Here is a 19,437-nt window from a genome sequence, read left to right as displayed (position 1 = left end):
CGGATTTTAGAGATTAACCACAAATGAACAGTATAGTTACTGACAAACCTTAAGGTTCTTCAGGTATGTTTCAATTGCAGCACTTAAACAATGAGGCAGGTATCAATCCGTCAACAAATACATGGCAGTCACTTCCAACTACTGTTCTAAAAACCGTGTCAACACGAAAGTGAAACAGACCAAATCAACTTTCAGTTTGCAGCCCTCCGTAAGCCATTCTTGAGAATGAGTGAGTTAACGCTCACACATTTAATCTGACCGTGCTTCAAACGTGCGGAACAGGTGACAGCTATGAGACGGAGTCCGGGCTCGCTACTCTCCTGCCAATCAGAAGGCGCGGCAGGTCAGAAGCCTGTTCCAGCTCTCCATAGCCCAGCTCGTTCCTGATGAAAGGGGATATCCTACCTCATTGTCCTCACAGAAATGCAGTACTTCCACATTAGATTCCACATTGCAGTGACATCGCTCATCTGGAGACTTGAGACTGGTCTGGAAGGTTTTTTGGTCCGAGGGTAGAAAAGTCTCAGGCACACACCACGGCGAGGGGCTGTCACCGACCCGGAAACAGCGTCTGCCAGCTCAGAAACACGCGGACACTCCTCTCTCTCTCTCTCTCCCTCTCTCTTCTCTCTTTCTCTCTCTCACACTCTCCCCAGGACCTCCAAATCTGTCCCGCGGTTCTGACCCTCCTGAGAACAAATGACTAATTCCTTCTCCCGCAGCTCAAGTTTCTGCAGTTGTTGCTCCGCGTGAGCCCTTCGTCTGGCTGTATTTATCCCTGTTCCACTGTGTCCTTCGAAAGACCAAGAGTACGCGCTCCTGCATTACCAAGTATGGCAAAGCCACTAAGAGCGCTACACTAGGAAAATGAGTCTACAGTTTACTTCTTTAATGCAAGCCGTACACACACACCCCCTAAGACCTCCTCCTTTTCCATATTGCTTAGTTGTGGACTATAATACACCCTAAATCATCTGGCTGGGACTGTCTAAACTCCCAGCTGTCTGTGGGGTGGCTGGCTGGGCTGTTCTCCTTGTAGGAGGCTTGAATTCAGGCCCAAGTCCAACAGTGACACACCTCCCCATGGAGTTGGGGTGGGAGGAGGGTTGAGTTTAAGTTCATAGCTCGAGGAGGACCATTTATACTATTAAGTCAGTCTTAATACTATGACAGGGAGTAGTGCAATGGAATCTAAACACGGGATTGTTTACCGTTGACGGTGTGTGAGTTCAGCCAAGACACTGAACATGCCCGGCGACCACTCCTTCCAGACCCGCCAGAGAGGCCATGACATCATAATCAGGTTCCTCAGAAGAACGAAGCAGGGCTTGGCTTTGGAGCTGCTTTCTTTACTGGAAAACCCCACTGTTGTTCTAAATTAAACCCAAATGCTACAGCAACAGAAAAGCCATTGAGAAAGTACAAGAGGCAAAATTGAATATATGAGAAAGAGAGAGAGAGAGAGAGAGAGAGGGGGGAAGAGAGAGAGGGGGGGGGAGAGAGAGAGAGAGAGCACCATGCAGAGGGTACATGGGAGAGAAGTGCAATGCAAAAGTGGCCTTAAATTGTGCTCTGTGGCAAAGGTAATTACACACAAACTGCACATAAAATTATGTTCCCATCCCTCTGAAATTCACTTGAGTCCTATCAATTTCGACAAAAGAGTTCTTATGGTAAACTGGAACATGTTAACCCAGATTGCTTAAAGCAGAAACCTGCACACCACTGAATTAAGTATCTGCATGGCACTAAATTAAAGGAGATTTAAAGGAGATAATTAAAACTAGTGAATGTGGGGTACTAACTGCTCAAACACAGATGAATGGATTAAAATGTGATAATATTATAGACTGTGGGATATTGTAGTATTAGCACTGTAAATGTATAAAACTAAACAGACAGAAGCAATATGAAAAAAATGCAAAGTACTATTTGCACAGATAACAAAGACAAGGGCAGACATTTATTTTACTGCCGTAGTAAAGGAATCAAATTAAAGGAGATTAGACTAAATGAATGCACTCCAGTTTGCTCTAGCTGCATATTCATGAGTCAGGCCAGGGACGCCTGTGCAAGCAGGAGTTTGTTTGATATGATCCAGCCTGTGTAAGCCCTCAGTTGCCTGCTGCCAAACAACTGGGAAAGAAATCAAAACCATAAACACACCAATCTGCCCCCCCACACTACATATGAAAGATAGAGTACAGATCAGGATACAGTCAAACACCCTAAGTGTAATACTGAGTTTCTCTACTAGTAATGTGTAAAAAAAAAGCTGAGTTTGTATGCATGTGCTGAACATGTATAGTTAGCATTATGTGCTAATTGTATATATGGTTACAACAGCTAATTTGCATTAGGGCTTTAGTGATGTTACATATACTGGTCTGGAAATGTTGTTGCCCAGGCCTGTCACTACTGCTCGTGTTAATCACGTGAATGCATTTCTGTTCTCCTATATTGTAAGTCCCCCTGGATAAGAATGTCTGCAAAATAAATTAATGCAACACACAGTGGATTGTAAATACAGCACAGCGAGATCCACAGAACTACACGTCACAGTTATAATTAACATCAAAGTGCATGACTTTACCAACTTAGGCATCAAGACCTACATTATCTCAATTCGCAGTTCAAAGAGACAAACAGACGATGCGTTCACGGAACATGACGCGCGTGCTTAGAGAGCGCTCGGCGTTTAAAGCCGCTGAAAAGCCATTGGACGCAGACATCTGCGCTGCGCGAAGGCTGGCACACTCCAGATAGCGGCTTATGTAAGAGAGAGGCGCGGGAGGGCTGAGCGGCGGCTCCCGAAGGCGGGCTCCGCGCGGATAAGATGCGACGCGGGACCCCCGGAGGCGGGAAGCGGGGGAGCAGCTGGTCTGACGGATATTTCCCCGGAGGACGCGGCTCTCCAGCACCAGGCGGGGCGCGTTTGCGCTTGGCTCAGCGGCCGAGCAGAAGAAAGGGATGAGGGAGAGGTGGAGGAGGGGACAGGAGCCAGGCCCCCCCTGGGAGGACGCGGAGGCAGCGGAGCGCCAGTCAGGTGCGGGGGCCGTTCCGCGCGGCTCGCCCGCGAGGGCTGGGGAGAGGCCGGGTGTACGGCGAACCTCGAGGAATGGGATTTCTGGGTGGTCGGCTCACGGGGAAATCGAGGCACATGGGTGGCTCTTCCTCAGCTGTCGGAGCTGGCGGCCACACAGCACTCTGGGGTTTGAGCAGTGGCTCCTCGCTTCCAGAGAGGTCTGGACAGTGGTCTTAGCCTGCAGCAGTCACAGTGCAGGTAACTGGGCTGGGGACCTCAGTCAGCAGCCAGGGGAAGAGACCATCGCCAGGACAACGGCACCCCAAAGCCCCGGAGCTGAGGGAAGGTTCCAGAAAAGAGCGGTCAGGCGGCTGCCACAGCAAATCCACCATCGCGTCGGAAAATGATACATGCAGACACGGTCGGGCCATCTATCACTGTGTCGCTGGCTTCGCCAGTTCCTGACACATTTCGGGTGAAGTCACAATTGCTTTGCCTCAGGGAATTCTGGGAGCAGTGGGGACGGGGCGCGTCTGGCACCGCGAGTGCCGCGCACACGCACAGTTAGCCATTCAGCCGGCCCTGCTGTCAAAACCGAACGCACCGGTGCAGGAAGGCCCGCGCCCGTCCGCACACGACGCGACGTGCGGTCACGTCTGCCCGGCGTGACGCACAGGCGCTGGTCTTTCTGACCTCCGGAACATTCCATCCATCTTACGCCTTTAACGGGTCCTTACATTTTCCATTCCTTTCACTGCTGAAAAGGGCCCCGAATCGCTCTCCTGAACAGCTGCCAGAGCTAAAAACACAAACCGCTCCCTATTCCAGCTCCTAGCCTTCCCTCCTAATGGCCTCAGTGCTTGGCAACCTAAAACCGGGCAGTGTGAGAAAGGCCCATCCAGTTCACGACCACAGCGAGCCAGCCAACAAACCTGCTTGTCTATTGGTCCCTACACAGCACCCACCGCCCCCCAGACTTTTTTTAAGACAGCCATAAAGCGAAGGAGACAACTCAATCAGACATTATAAGAGGAAAATGAGGACCATCAAACACCGAAAATGTGCCAAAAGCAGAAATTAATTCATTAGGCATAATGCGTTGATTATGAAGAGGTAATTATGCAGTTTTTTTTTTTTTTTTTTAAATGTGTTTTTCTTTCTCATCTTGAGCATACTTAATGGGCCACAACAACGAGAAACGTTCTCTCCTGTTTCTGGAAAGCACACTCTCATGCACAGCTACACCTGGGTCAGAGACCTCGTTAAGTAATACACCGCGTCGGGGAAATGAAACAATGGAGAAGGATGGTTTCATTCAAAAAGAACACTTCAGAGCAGCCTCTGTCGCTAACACCACTAGAGAGCTCATCCCAGGATGTGACACTGTGCCGACTTCAACAACACAACTGAGAAACAAGCATTCACGGATATGACTATAAACTACCTCTGTGTGGCACCTTACACACCGCCTGCTTAAAATTAAACCACAATGAATCCAACAATGTCTCCATATGGTAACACCCTGTTCTGTACAAGAACACATTATTTTTTGCTTATTTGACCTGCCTCAACAAATAATCCAAAACCCCATAAAAAAACAGTTGTACATTTATTATTCAGTAAGCAGAGGTAGGCCAAAATGCCCACAAAAATCTTGTAAATTACCAAGTGATTTATAGACTTGAGAATCCAATGACCAGAGTTTGAAAATCACCCAGAATGTAGTAATGCCTCAGAGGGCCTAATAGCACCAGCTGTATTAGTCAAAGGGAATATGCATGACCCATTCCCCAAAACTGAGCGTGGAGCTGCCACTCTTATCAGCTCTCCCAGGACCCCAGCTTAATGGGGGTTGCAGAAGATGGAGACCTCTTGTTAATATCTGATGGGGAACCAAGGAAACTGCACCCTAAACAATAACTATATACACCCCCATGGGCAGGATGCCAAAACGTATGTGCACAGCATTAGAATAGTTTAATGAATCCTCCAATTCAGGCGCAGGCTTATGAGATATTGTCGTGTCTTGTGGTGCATTTTAAAATGTTTTAGTTTGAGGATGAGCATGAAAAGCCAATTACTGGAGGACCACATGCTCGCTAGCGTTAGCTCCTGCCAAATCCCCTGGGCTTAAAACCAAGCAATTATTTACACTAATTAGCGACAGACATTTGCATTTTCCCATTTCTCAAACGCAGCTTTGGTACAGTATTCCTGAGGTTTGTGAAAGCGTGCGAGCGGGCAGGTTAGCGGAGCCGCTCGGAGGGGAAACGCGCGGGGCTGGCGTCTGGCACCTCCTGATCCGGGGGGCGGTGGGGGGGGTGATGGGGAAGGGAGGACGAACAAAGCGCCAGGTCCTCCAGCAGAGACGCGCGCGGGATTATCTGGCCCCACGTGCGATCAGAGCAGCAGACGGAGGCGATGCGAGGCGGCGACCCACGCACACACGGGGGGGGGGGGGGGGCGAGCACGCCAGCGGAGCAGCGCACGCTCTTACAGTAGTCAGGGGCAACCGCTGCAGAGTCACCTTGCGCTTTGTGCTGAGCAGTTATTTATTCACCCAATCAGGCGTGGCACAAAGTACAATATGCCTTTAATTCTGTCCCCCGGATTGAAATGTATGATGTCTCTGCCCTTTGATCCACTCTCTCAGGGGGGTGCACAGACTCACTCGTGCACTAGTGATGGCAAATGCACATAAAAAAACCAGAACCCCTCCCGCACACATCTGCAGGTGAACAAACAGCCTTATTTAATAGTTTGACTGTGGAAGGAACTAGATGACACATGCACACACTCACACACGCGTGCACTCACGCACGCAAGAACGCACGCACGCACACACGCACGCACACACACACACGCACACACGCAAATAATTGCATGCAGAAATGCAAATGAAAAGTACACTGAGAGAGAAAGAACAGAGGGAAGATGCTTCCTCAACAGCCAGAGCCTATAATGGAATAAAAATCACCATATACAGCAGAGCAGCCAGGAGCTAAAAGACATTATAGCCATAACTCTCACAAACAGGGGAAACCAGTGGGGGGAGGGCAGGTTCATAAATAACGGGCCCAGAAGGTGTCTGACAGTTCAATCCGCACACAGAGAGATGCACCTCCTCCAGGGCTGCAGGCTTTCTACACTTCCAACTTCTCATTTGCATGTAGTTAAAACTGAAGAGCTTTGATCCGCTCCGAGGTGAACTCACAACAGAGCTGACTTTTCCTCTTATATGAAAATAATTAAGGGAATATTACAGAGGGGAAATCCAAGCACACTAATAGAGCCCTCTGAACTTTTCCGTGCGTTCACCATTTTCTTTTTTTTTCTCCTTGTATGTCTGTCATACAGGCTATAAGAACACTGCAGTTGGTTTGGAGAACAAAGTTTGAGAGTCGTGGTGCAAAAGTGATGCAGTGGCTACAAAAATAAATAAGAAACATCAATACATAGACAGAAAAATAATTGCCAACTCTTGGCATTTAAAATGCACAAAGGATAAAGAAGTGGGATTAGAAATGTGCCAGAGAGATGGAGGAGGTGTGAGCTACTGGCATGCTCCGTGTGTGTGCTCTATAGACCTGGAGACTGCAGTCACATATCTGAGAGACGGGCAGAGAGAACTGACACAGACAAGAGTGGGAAATGGAGCCGTGCTGCCCACTGTTAGCCCCACAGCTGTACCTGCACTCTCTGGGCTGTGTGGAGCCCCCGTGTCCCAGAGCTACTGGGTCTGTGCGTCCCCCTGAACACCCCAGCGCTGCCCCCCGCCACTGTCCCATCACAAAGATGAGCTGGGGGGCGAGAGGCGGGGGGGGCGAGAGTGGGGCGCTGTACCAGCAGGAGGGGGAGGATGGGGGGTGTGAGGTGAGGGGCGGCTCAATTAGCCGAACAATGAACTCTTAAAAAGCTCTCCTAACGCTGGAAATGAATGCTCACCAGGCATCCCACACAAGCCAGGCAATGTGGTAATCTCACACACGCCCACCCTGCAAAGTGCAAGCTGCTGCTGGAAATTCTCCATACTGTACATACACATTATAAGGTCAGTGATACAGTGCTGTCTATATAAAAGGAATAATGCACATGTTTTGCATAAAGTGAGCAATACTATGGTCACTTGACAAAGAGCTTTTATAATACCCCATACTCACATAAAGACCACAAAAACACAGAGGAACGTGTTTAACTTAGTACGAATGGCCTGGGCGAACAGGGAAGACAACAAAAAGAAGTAAGCGCTGCTGGTAATAACCCAGTCAGCATTCTATTTAAATGCATGAATATGAAATTTCTCCTTACCTTCTGTAAAAGCCATTGAGCGGCTGCAGACAGAGGAACTGCCAGTAATCCAGACAGAAGGCTTTTAGCTTGAGCATTGTGGCGGGGAGGCAGAGCGGAGCAGTGAGGTGTGGGAGCTCACGGCAGCATCGCGGGCTGCGCTTCTCTGGAGGAATCGCGCTTCGCCGGGCCTGACGGACGCCTGGGTTCACACGCCGGGAGCTCGACGAGGCGTCACTCGCTCCTCAGCCCGCAGACGGGGAGCATCCCTCCCCTCCCCTAACCCTCCCCCTCCCCCTCCCCCTCCCAAACCCCCGCAGCCCCGCCCCCCTCACGCAGACCCGCCCGGTCACCGAGGACCTGCTCCCTCCTCAGCAGGCGCCGCGCGGGTGTGCGGAAGTGCAGCGACTCAGAGGACACACTCTCACCCCCCGGCCTCCTGTCCCCGGCCCCCCCCCCGCTCTCCGTCCCTCAGCGCCTCCCGTGTGGGCTCGCGCCCGTGCGGTCCGGCGGGTGCCGTACGGCCTCCGGCTAACGGAAGGAGGTAAAAGGAGGTGCTGCTCTCTCTCCCTCTCTCCCTGTAACCCCCAGGTCCTCAGCGCTGAATTACAGCTGCTCCATTGTCTGTCATGCGCCTGTGACACGGACCGGCCTCACCACGCTCCAGCGGCGCGACAATGCAAACAATGGCCCCCCTCCACCGGCGTATTAATTATGCTTTATCTAATTCCCGGCACCCTTTGCCAGTCGGGGCTGCGCGGAGAAAGGCTAATCACCAGACCCACATGGTGCGCGGCGGGGGGATCTGCTCGGCAAAAAGGGGGCCGGCCGCACAAAGCCTCGTGGCGATACGCTGATGCCCGGTTGCTGGGGCAACGGGAACACGGCGATAAAAACTGCAAATGGATCCTTGATGAGAGCTGCTGATTGGTCAGAGGGGGGGGAAAACGGAGGACGGACGCTCTCGAGTTGCGGAGCACATGCCCACCTCCGCTATGCACGGAGAATCTCACCGTCGCCAAATCGCTCGCACTGAAAAACAAAATGTATTCAGGTTGGACTCATTTGCATACCCGGGGTTAATGCTGTCAAGGGCAACGGAAGGGCAAAAAGGGGGAAAATGGGAAAATGTTACCCCTCATCAGGTCGTAATAGTTCACTGAGCACTGATGAAGCTACTGCAGCCGCTGATAAAGATGACAGTGGGTGATGCTTTCACGGGAAGCGTTCTGCATCGCCTGGCGAAGATGCCCACGGGACCCGAGATGTTGCCTTTCCTTTCATGCTCTTGAAATAAGTGTTTTTGGGAGCATTATGCAATGCGTGGACACAGCGCCTCATTGACACATTCTGCATAACACACAGTCACATGCAAGCGTAATGTGGGTGAAGACGGGGGTGGTGATCAAAGTATGAAATAAACACCAAAGACACCCAAAAAGCAACAGCAGTTTATTGAGGGGTTCCAAACAGGAGTGATGAGCGATGAGAGGCTGTGTGGTTCGATTCCAAACATTAGTAGATTAAAGCGCTGGAGTAGGGGGGATCCTCATCGCCATGCATGGCGAGAGGGGTGCACCCCCCCGCCCCCCCCTGCCCCAGCGCTGACTGGGACCAGGCCTCCCGGACCCCTCTCACGCCCCCCCGCCAGGCACCGCCGGCCTCCTTTCACTCTCTCCCTGGCACAAGCGTGGGTCGCCTCTGTTCGGAGACAGCCAGTCAATAGCGCGCGGCCCGGAGCGCCCGGCAAAGCCCGGGCAGGACTGAGCGCCCTTTGTGTGCGCCAAGACGGTGAGAAATGAGTCTTCACACCACCGGAGAGAAAGGCCACGTCGGGGGCAAGCAGTATTCACAACGCGCAACACAAACCTGCAGTTTCTCCATTTCGTTCACTCATTTTTTTTTTGTGTGGGTTTGGTGCATTTCCCTCTGTGATAATGCATGTGAAGTTAGCAGGCAGAAAAAAAACACCTACTAGTTGTAAAGGCGTACTGGATTTATCTCGTGTGGTTCCTTAATGTGAGGGAATCAAAGTGAATTTGGTCTCACCCTCGCTGGTGTAATCCTCTGAGGAATGCCAAAGCGTTCAGGAGAGAGACTGATACTCATGCATGAGTGGGAATGAAAACAGCCACCCGATTAAGCCCAAAACATCAGAAAATCAGTCGGGTTTCTTGGGAAGAAGTTCCCAAGACATTGCCTAAAAGACATGCGCGTGCTCACAGGCACGCACACACACACAAACACATTTACAAACTGTCTTCACTGACACACACACAAAACCATTGCTTTTTTATCACACCCGCATTCAGTACTGATGAAGAGGTAAAAAAAAAAAAGAAACATTATTTAAATCCCAATGTTGGTGCCTTTCTGGTGTCGTTTCATTGTCCTTTTGAGCAGGTTTTGTAGATACAGCGAAAATACAAATGAAAGACAAGCGCAAGAGACTTTATGACCTCAAATTTGAAAACAAAGCCGTCAGGAATGGTCACTGGAAAAATTAACATTAAAATAGTCTAAAAGCCCATCATGAATGTAAGAATTAATTCTAAAATTTGTTTTGGGACCAGTATGTTATTTATTTAAGCGTACAAGTGTGTGTTTAGTCATCATTTTTAAATTTAGCAAGAACTACCAAAGGTATTTTAGCACAGTTAGTCTTTTGCTCCAAATGTATTACTGTATTCTGACTACCAAAAACAGCAGCTGCTACTAATGGGGTTAAATGGGTTTGTCATCAAAACAAGTGTCTAAATGAAAGGATATTCACTAATGTAAAGTTGCACTTAATTTTGCAGCAACGTCGATAAACATCGCTGCTTGTAAACCCGCGTTCAGATTAATTCAGCTGAAGTCCCGAGGGGCTGATGCCATTAGAAATGGAAATGAAAAACACATGGCCTGTCTAAAATGATTTATTTTATTCCCCCTAGTTTGGGCTTAATGCATGTTCACCACAACGCAGGACAAGTGCTTCTTGGGCTGCGTCATAAAAAATATAAGCCTTCATTACAGTCAACAGCAATTCTGTATGGGTATACTGAGAGACAGTAAAATACCGAATACACCGAGTTGTGTTTTAAATTCTGCAATATTTGATCTTAACGAATGATGCAAGCATTTACAACCTCGGGCAGAACAGGACGGTCTACCGAAAGCAGTGAGTTTGAATGTGTCACAGAAGCGCTGTCGGAGTAAGTGCATTTCGAAGTGATGAATAACAGCGGGGCGCGTTTGGTATCCTAGCAGTTTTAAAATGGCCACTCGGGGAGGGAAGTCCATGAAGAAAGGGAGCATATTGTCCGAGCAGGCAGACAAAGCGCCGCACGGGCTTTTAAGCATCTTCGCTCGGTCGTTTGCTTGTTAAGCAATCGGCTGCTCTGTTTTATCTCCTCTCCTTTACTGCGCGACCCTCCCCCTGGCGTGAATGCAGCCGAGAGTGGGGTTACCCACGTACCCCTGCCCCTGTGTAAACAGGGCCATTGTCTGGCCCGTTCCGCGAAGGCGGCCGAACAGAAGGCACGCGCGACGCCAGCGCATTCATCACCGGGCCTCCCCGGCCGCGCCCGGCCGCCATCTTCCGGCGGCCGCGATTGAGACGTTTACGATGCCTTAATCACCGCTCGGCACGGGGAACACCTGATTACGGGTGGCCTGAGCCTTCGAGCGAGAGGGGGATGGGCAGAGAGAGAGATAGAGAGAGAGACAGAGAGGGAGGGAGGGAGGGAGGGAGGGAGGGGGAGGGAGAGAGAGAGAGAGAGAGAGAGAGAGAGAGACAGAGGCAGAGAGGGAGAGAGAGGGAGGGGGGGAGAGAGATAGCAACAAAGCAGTGATTTCATTATTTTATTGCCTTAGTTTTAATTACCCTTCAAAACAATCAACAAACAAAACCATTTTAATGGCTCCATTAACCCATTTGATTGCATAATGTTTTGGCAACACTGTATTTTGTCCTGGAAAAAAATAAAAATAAAAAAATTGTTTTTTTCTTAGGAGAAAGGGAGCAAGGCAGAGAAAGAGAAGAAGGGAGAGAAAGCAGAGCTTGTTAAGTGGAAGTGTGCCATCTTTCCACTGTATACACACAATGCAGCACATGGACAAAGGGGACCCCTGCAGCCTCTCACAAAGCCTCTCCTGCTGTTCTGGGGTCAGGGGTCATCACCACACTCACACACCATGCTCGCCAATCACCAGCACCTCCCTGAGAGCACCAAGGCTGCACACAATAAACATCAATTCTGTATGAACTTGTCTGGAAACGGCAAATAAGCTTTAACATTTGAACATGTGCGTGCACAAATCACTGCTGCCAATAATGCTCTATATTGTGTGAAACGGGGAGGTGAGGACCTGACTGGGTTTGGTTAAGGGCAGATCAGCCTCTCCCCTCAAGAGCACACAAGCTGAATTATTTTCTTTTTCAGAGCAATAACTGCAGGATGCACATTCGTTCCAGCTGGTGTTTGGGAGGGAGGGAGGGTGGCTGACTGAGGTGACGCTGGGCCTGCCTGAGCCATTAGCGGGGGCGTACGCACACCAGGTGCTCCGGGCTGGCTGGCTGGGGGGACCCAGCTGTGGCAGAGGCTCCGTCAAATGAGCTTCAGGGGGGCCGAGCGCTAATGGCGCCGCTCACCTCCTGGGTACCCATGCGTTTCCCCCTCCTTCGCTGGCCCCCGGAGGGCCGGAACGGGAGGGGACGGCGGGGGTGGAACTCATCCCAAGGAGACGGGCGTTTAAAGAGCGTGCGGCGAAGCCTCAGACAAAGCCGTCCGCCGCCGCTTCGGAACGCGAGCGCCTCGCCGCCGACCGGGGCGGGAAAAAACCTCAGACGACGCACGCTCGGTTCCTGAACCGGCTGTCGGGGCGACGGGCGGTCGAAACGAAGACGAGCGTCTGATTGCGCTTCGCGCCGCCGAAGGGCGGGCTCAGAAGCACTTCCCTGACTCTGCGTAACGGCTGAGCTGATCTCACCTGAGTCTGCCGGGAAAAAGCGAAGCGCGACTGACAATAGCCTGATTGCTGGGGGAGAGGGCCGCTAAATTAAGCCAATCAGCGGCATTTATCCCGGCTTCCTCTGAGAGGCAGGCGCTCGGGGTAATCTCCACTCCAGCACCGCTACTTACAAACGTCAATACGAGACAAGGAGGCTTGTTTTTAAAATGACACTTTGGGCAGGCACGAAAGCGGCGGAGCTTACCGTTACAATTTCAGAACCCCCGTCACAATTTGAATTCGTAAAACAATTTGTCCGTTTTCTGTGGAGCGCAAGGCTGTTGTTTTCTCACTCTTCAAGCTGAGACCCATGCTATCTTTTTTTCTGGAGATGATAACCGGTGAGCCATTTGCCCGTAACGCAGATCCGGTCGTAACACCGTGGAGGATTAAAGAGATACCAGCAAAAGCACTTACGTACGGGAGCAATGATGATAACCTTATGGAGAGACTCTTTTGAAACACTTACATCCACGATCAACACATCGTCATGGGCTGAGTTTCCCCAGAAAGTAACTCTTACCGTATGTAACAAAACGCAGACACCAGGTGCGTACTGGAAGCATTCCACAGATGATGCGATGCGCTGCGATAACCAATGAAGGAGCCACGTGTCTGAAATCCCCTGATCGAACCCGGAGCCAGCAGCAAACCGAGAGGGAACAGACATGCAGACATACTCTACAACCATACACATGGCCTCACTTTCTGGAGCCAGAGAATGCTGCATATACACCGGTCTTTATTATCGTTACACTCAGTAACAGGACATAGGCCTAGTCTTTGAGCAGCCTGATTCTCTGAAGCCATGTGGTATCACGTGCCCCACTGATTATTTTGGCTATCCAGACCATCACTTAGCATAAAGGGTTACATGACATGAATGTACATGCTATGCATTCTTTTTTTCCTCAAGGAAACCCAACGTTCTCTGGATTTTACTGCACGCTGAAATGATTATTTGAAAAAGCACGTGCCAGAATGCCTTTCTGCATTAAAGAGCCCGCTGCACAAACACAGCCCTACTCCTCAGCCGCAGGACGCAGCTGATATGCAAATACTCGGCAGTTGCACAAACATGCGTATTTTCATAGTAATATTCTGCCCAGTGACCTCAGTTCGCAAAAATAATATCAACAGAGAGGCTTCCAGTGGTTCTTATTATTGCCATTAAGTCACTACACACTCCCCTCTGTGGAATAATCACCCATGGATAAGCCCATCTGCAGTGACACAGAAACTGTAATAAAAGACAGGGAAAATACTGCATCGGTTTAAATGGAATCACCACGGATGAGAAACATAATTATTCCCATTAAAAACCATTTAAAGAAAAGCAGAGGTTAAGCATTCACACTGTGAATGAAAATAATACGAGGCTGAAGAAAATTGCAATGGTAAGCACTGCTCTGCCAGCTGAACGTAGCACACACCTAAGACATACAAAAGGTTCATTACAAATATGTACGGTGCTCAAAGAGCTGACATTGTTCTAGACAAGATACACACATCATATGATACTGTAAATGTCAGCATTATATCCTCAGCAGTACAAGTTTCTTGTATCTTACTTCATTTGATGTAACTTTCCTGTCAAAGTTACTGTACGCTGAAATGTGTTTACAGTTGTGAGTGAGCCTTAGTCTTTTTGTTGTTCTTATTTGTATATGTTTTACTGCTGGGTTGGTGATGTAATGTAATGGTTAGGAAAATGCCCGTGTAACTCAGTGGTTACATGTTTGATTCTCAAGTGCCGCACTGCGATTAATTGTTCCAGTGAAATATCCAGCTGTATGAATGGACTATATATAAAAAAGGCTTAAATGATATGTGCTCTTACTAGGATAAAGTTGACAGTCTTAGGTCTGTGACTGAATGTCTTTGTGGAGCCCCATTCAGCCCATGAAGCCCTGTACTCAGACCGCAGCACACGGGCAGCCACATCCCCTCTGTCTAATACCCTTTCATCCGGCACAGAGAGCAGGCACAGCCACATAACCCACTGCCCCTCCACAACCCACCCCCACCCCCACCCCCTCTTTGGCGCTAAGTGACCCAGGGAGCCGCTATCATCGCCTCATCGACAGGATGCGGCAGAAAGTCGATAAACAGAGGTGCTGAAATGGCCTCAAAACGCCCCCCTCCACCCCCCACCCCTCCGGACAGGCGCCGACACCTGGGGAGGTGGGTAGGCGTGTAATTGAAGCTATTGTGCGAGGGACTCGGGCCAGCTGAGCTCCAGACCGGACTCATCGGAGCGGAGGCCCCAGGCCGATCCTCACGCGCGCCCCTCGTACGGCCGCCTGCTCGGCCGAGGCCCTCACGCGTGGCCCGGAGCGTAGCCGCCTGGGGCTTCCCTGGCAAAGGCCCCGCCCGAAGCTACGGAACTGCCCCTCTGTGCTCCTATCACACCTGCCTTTAAGAACGCGCAGCGCTCAGGGACACCGGCCTGCAGGAAGATAAGACAGATAAAACGGAGAGGTCATGAAGCGTCTCGGCAAAGATAAAACAGATTCGCTCCGCTTCCAGTAAAACAACCGACTCCCTGTCTTCCACAGCACACGGTCCCAAAGAAAGACTCCTTGTGATCACTATCCATCAGAAAGAGGGGAGAAATTTGTCAAGGCGGGCCTTTGAAAGCAGTCAGGTCCAATTCCAGCCAAAGGTGATATAGGTGGCTGCCTAGGGCGCCATCCGTCTGCGATCACAACCCCCAATTACACCCCCCCGGGGCACGCGATTGGTAAGTACAGGGCAACAGTGTTAATGATGTCATGCAGCTGGTGGCTCTTATTGGTCCACTCCGGGGCACATTTCCCAAACTTTCCCTGTCCTCTGGAAGCCAGAAATTCTGAATTTGGGTCTCCAAATATATACATTTTTCCCCCTCTGGGAACTTAATTGAAAAGAATGCAGAAATCAGACAGTTTGTGTAACCTGCTATGACACTACAACATTCCAGGCTGATGCACTAATAAGCCGAACCTAAAAGCGTCCAAAGCCAGGGTGTTTGAGCAATCCTTGCTTTTCGCAGATACATCTTTCTGAAACTGCATGCCCTCCAGAGCCTCAATGCAGCTCATCTAACCCCTACCGAGGAGGCAGCTGCACGAGCCCTTGAGCTGCGCTCCCTCTAGTGGCAAGTGATGAGGCCCTTCAGTCCTAAACACCATGAATATTCATGAAGGCCAGCTCATGCTTTCCGAAAGCGCTCTCTGAACAAATCCCCAATTTTGTGCCAGGCATGTGGATCTCAGCTAATTGGTTCCAAATAACCCCACGAGTGCACGCGAACAAATAAACAAATCAACAAACAAACAGTTGCATCAAAAAATAAATAAATAAATACATTTAAATTCATTCATCTGCAGGCTTTCATAAAATCACAGTTGCAGTTCCTTTTCGTAATGAAAGTGGGTTTTAGGAAATTTTAATTGAAAAAAAAAGGAAAAACGTAGGCCAACTGCTGTCGTCACAAGTTGAGAAATGTAATTTGTATGAAGGTTTTTCCGGTTAGTTTTTTTTTTTAGCTGCCACAGGAACGCCAGCTTGATTAGAGATTACTCTGGGACTGATCAGCTCCAGAGAGGACACAGTGTCCTGACCTGTAGGAATCCCCTACTGTCACTCATCCTGCATAAAACATTAATCTGCACCACTGAGAAGGGCTTGTGGATAATCATCCACTGCACCACGACACAATTATGGCAAGGGGGCAAGAAACACATAATTCAATAATAAACATTCCTAAAGATGCCAACGCTGCACACATCTCCGGGATGAAGATGTATACTAGAAAACAGTACACTAATAAAAACAGTGCATGCTGTTCGCGGTCTGCAAAAGGCTTTAATAGCTGTTCATTTTGCTGCAGTCACATGGAACTTAAAAGGCTTGGTGGGTTCAGTTCTTTGCTTTGAAGCTTTTTTTTTGCGCGGTAAGTCAATTCAATAAACCATAAAGACATGAAAGTCAAAATAAATGTCACTGAAGTCCAGCTGATTCATCAGTCATCTGCTAACTACTACTGGAATGCCAAGCAGGTAGAAGAGGATATGCTAAAGGATAGACGAAAAATGATATTTATTGATTTTGGCTCAGATACTTGCATGCCATTAAAATATACATCGTGCCATTAAAATATACACATACAGGAACTCAAAAGACACTGAATCAAATGCAGGAGAATGTGTAAAATGCAGACAAACACATGCAAACTTCTCAGAGAGCACACACCACTAGGCCTGAAAAAGGCTTGTTTTTGGTAGGTTTGAAACAGTGGTTGATTGGCTGACCCAGAATAAAAGAGAACAATTGGAAGAGAACAGAGTACAAAGGTATGTCTACTTTTATGTCATCAATCATGACTATGAGCAAAAGAGAGCCTCTCTGTTATTGTTACAGAAAATTGGGTCATAAGAGGAGACTGTTATCTCATTCATTAGAGAAAATACAAGCAGAAAATGACACTAATTTGGGCATAACAGGTGGTCTGTCTGTTACACATTACAGGAAATACAACCAGGAGAGCTGTTCTACCTCTTATAAATGACACAAAATGCAACCAGAAGAGGTGCTCTGTCTGTTACACATTAAAGAAAATACAACCAGGAGAGGTAGTCACAGAAATTCAACAAAAAGAGGAGTACTGGTTGTTACAAATGACACAAAACGCAACCAGAAGAGGCAGTAGGACTGTTATACACTACAGAAAATGCAACCAGCAGAGACTATGTGATGTTTATGCATTACAGATGTGGTTCCTAGGTCAGAATCACCATGCAGCACTGCAGATTAGCCTCCAGGATAAAAATGTTCAACAATGCAGGAAGGAAGACACGTCTCTCTGGGTGCAGAGAGGAGAAGGCAAGAAGAGGAGGAGAATACTGGAGGAGGAGGAAGAGGAGGAGGAGGAGCAGGAGGAGCAGGAGGAAGGAGAGGGAAGAAGCCACATCATCCCATGTTTCCCGTTATCTTGAAGGACTGCTACTTCCAGAAGATGGGCAACAAAACTGATGAGGAGAACTTTCCTCCCTGTCGAAGAGGGAAGACAGCAGGAAGGCACTCTACAACCCGCCAATCATCACATCACAGTCCTATAGCATGAAGATACACTGAAAATGAACAGTAGCTTCCCTAGTGACTGCAAGAACCTACCGTTTATATAATTAAGAAACAACTACTACTACCTTTACAGTCGCTACAACAAAACTGTCACTAGGGAGATGCTACTCATACTGTACATCTCGCCTGGTTACCATCTATTCCATTGATATAAGCTAACCAAGTCAAGTACTTTAAACATATTTTTTCAAAGAGCATGTAAATTGTAAGTTGTATAATAACGTAGGCTATATTAATATGGTACTAAGTGAAGGGATTGAGACTGTAGTTATCCATAAAACAAAGACACAGCTAGCCACAACTTAAGACGGATTATTCATCAAACTACTATGGTCTGCACTGAATAAAAAGTCCAACTGCAATCTGCTGTAATTCCAGCTACATGAAAGTGACCAGGTTATGGGGTGACGTTATGTGGCAAAGGTGAATTTCAAAGGAAGTTGGTGAAATTCTGAGAAGACCGTAACCCTTGTAACAGATCTCATCTGGAAACTGTGAGCTCTTTCCTGATAATACGAAGGCCAGTGGATGCAAGCAAACAAAAAGCAGTTCCTTGTGATTTCTGCCTGCTCGAAAATGCAATGTAAGCGGAACATGTATTTCCACTGTACCGGCTGGAGCCAGCTGAATGAGCGCAGGAACAGAATGTTCTGGAAATGAGCTCCCGGACGGATTTCCAGCTTCATCGCCGGCATTGATGTCAGGTCCCTCTCACCTCTCTGGCCACAGACCCACCTGTATCCGCCCTTCAGAGAACTTCAGGAACACAAGTCTCCTGTGTAACACCATTAAAGTGTTCAATCAAGTCCCTTCCTGCTATTCGTTTGTGAATTTATTTTGCATGTGACAAAATCCAGAGCGATTTACAGGGATTAGGAAAATACAGAACAGACTACCTAAAAAAATAAAATAAACAAGCCGCTCATAGCGTAAAAAGCTACATGCTGCATATAATGAGTGTGCCATTTGGGAGTTAAAAGCATGAGCTTAAGGGTTTTACTTATGGTTTAACAGATAAAACGGTACAATACCATCAATGTATGAATTCTGAAATGAGAGTTGAAGATGGACGGCATTCCAAAAGCAGTTCACAGATTACGGTGACGAGGAAGCAGCGTCTGGCTGACGCAAACACCGCGGCGGGGCTCGTGCCATTTGGATTTCCTCACGGGGGGGGGGGGAACACCGAGTGCTGGGACAGATTAACGGGTTCAACATGGCCGCTTTCTGACAGGCGTCTGGAGGAGCAGCTAGCTGCTCTTACACCCGCAGCGGGACGGAGCTAGGGAGGGACGGGGGCAATGGCGGATCACGGCGAGGTAGCTCAGCGTTGGCGCGGCTCGCTTCTGGGGCGTGTTAGGACCCCCCCTGGCAGGGCCTTCGATTTCCGCCACGGAGCATTGTTTCCCATTCGCCGCAGCGCGTGCCGCTGTCGCCATGAAAGGGGTTTCATAATTACACCAATTAAACGCAATCAGTTATGGCAAGAGGGCGTGCATCAGGCCCGCGCAGTTTATGGGTTATTTACACAACTCGGAGACTGCACTCATGTTAGGTTACATGTAATTATTTCAAGTGCCGTGCCATTCATTAGCGTAATGACAATTAACACTGGCAATATCGGTGGCACAAATGCAGACGGCCTGTCTGTACATATGCACTCGTATTTCTCCTCAGCGATTTTTACTGCGGATCTCTCTAAAAGCACTGCACTGTCAACCGGTGGCGCATTAAGCAGGTCTCGGATCATTCATGAGCTGGAATTACAATAGGCTTCAATAAGGACAGCAGACCCAAAACACAAAACCTACAATGCTGTCTGACACAGAGCAGTGGAAAAGATGCTGAAACACAATCCCTCCACTGCTCCAGAGACATCATGTTAATATTTCTTTTACGGTTACAGAGAATTGCTTGCTGTCGATCAAAACTGAATGGGAATCCAGCAATGTAGATTGCCATGAACTACGCCTTGTCTGCCTATGGAAGACTTTTCTCTTTGTCTT

At 48.8% G+C, this 19,437-nt stretch overlaps 1 protein-coding gene across 9 annotated transcripts in view; it reads right to left on the bottom strand.

Annotated features, from left to right (window-relative positions):
* Window positions 1-19,437, bottom strand: part of iqsec1b (IQ motif and Sec7 domain ArfGEF 1b) — a 178,570-nt gene that overhangs the window by 68,323 nt on the left and 90,810 nt on the right. Inside the window, exon 1 of one of the 9 annotated variants that reach the window (XM_064305809.1) lies at window positions 406-1,304. The exons of 7 other annotated variants lie outside the window; for them this stretch is intronic. In XM_064305809.1, coding sequence (XP_064161879.1) covers window positions 406-470 — 65 coding nt within the window. In that variant the 5' untranslated portion in view covers window positions 471-1,304. Of the gene's footprint in view, window positions 1-405; window positions 1,305-16,373; window positions 17,342-19,437 lie in introns of those variants that run through there. One more of the 9 variants, XM_064305814.1, reaches the window with a different exon arrangement.

The sequence above is a fragment of the Anguilla rostrata genome, chromosome 13, assembly GCF_018555375.3.
Source record: "Anguilla rostrata isolate EN2019 chromosome 13, ASM1855537v3, whole genome shotgun sequence".
Taxonomy (NCBI): Eukaryota; Metazoa; Chordata; class Actinopteri; order Anguilliformes; family Anguillidae; genus Anguilla; species Anguilla rostrata.
This window is presented reverse-complemented; position numbering and strand designations above follow the sequence as displayed.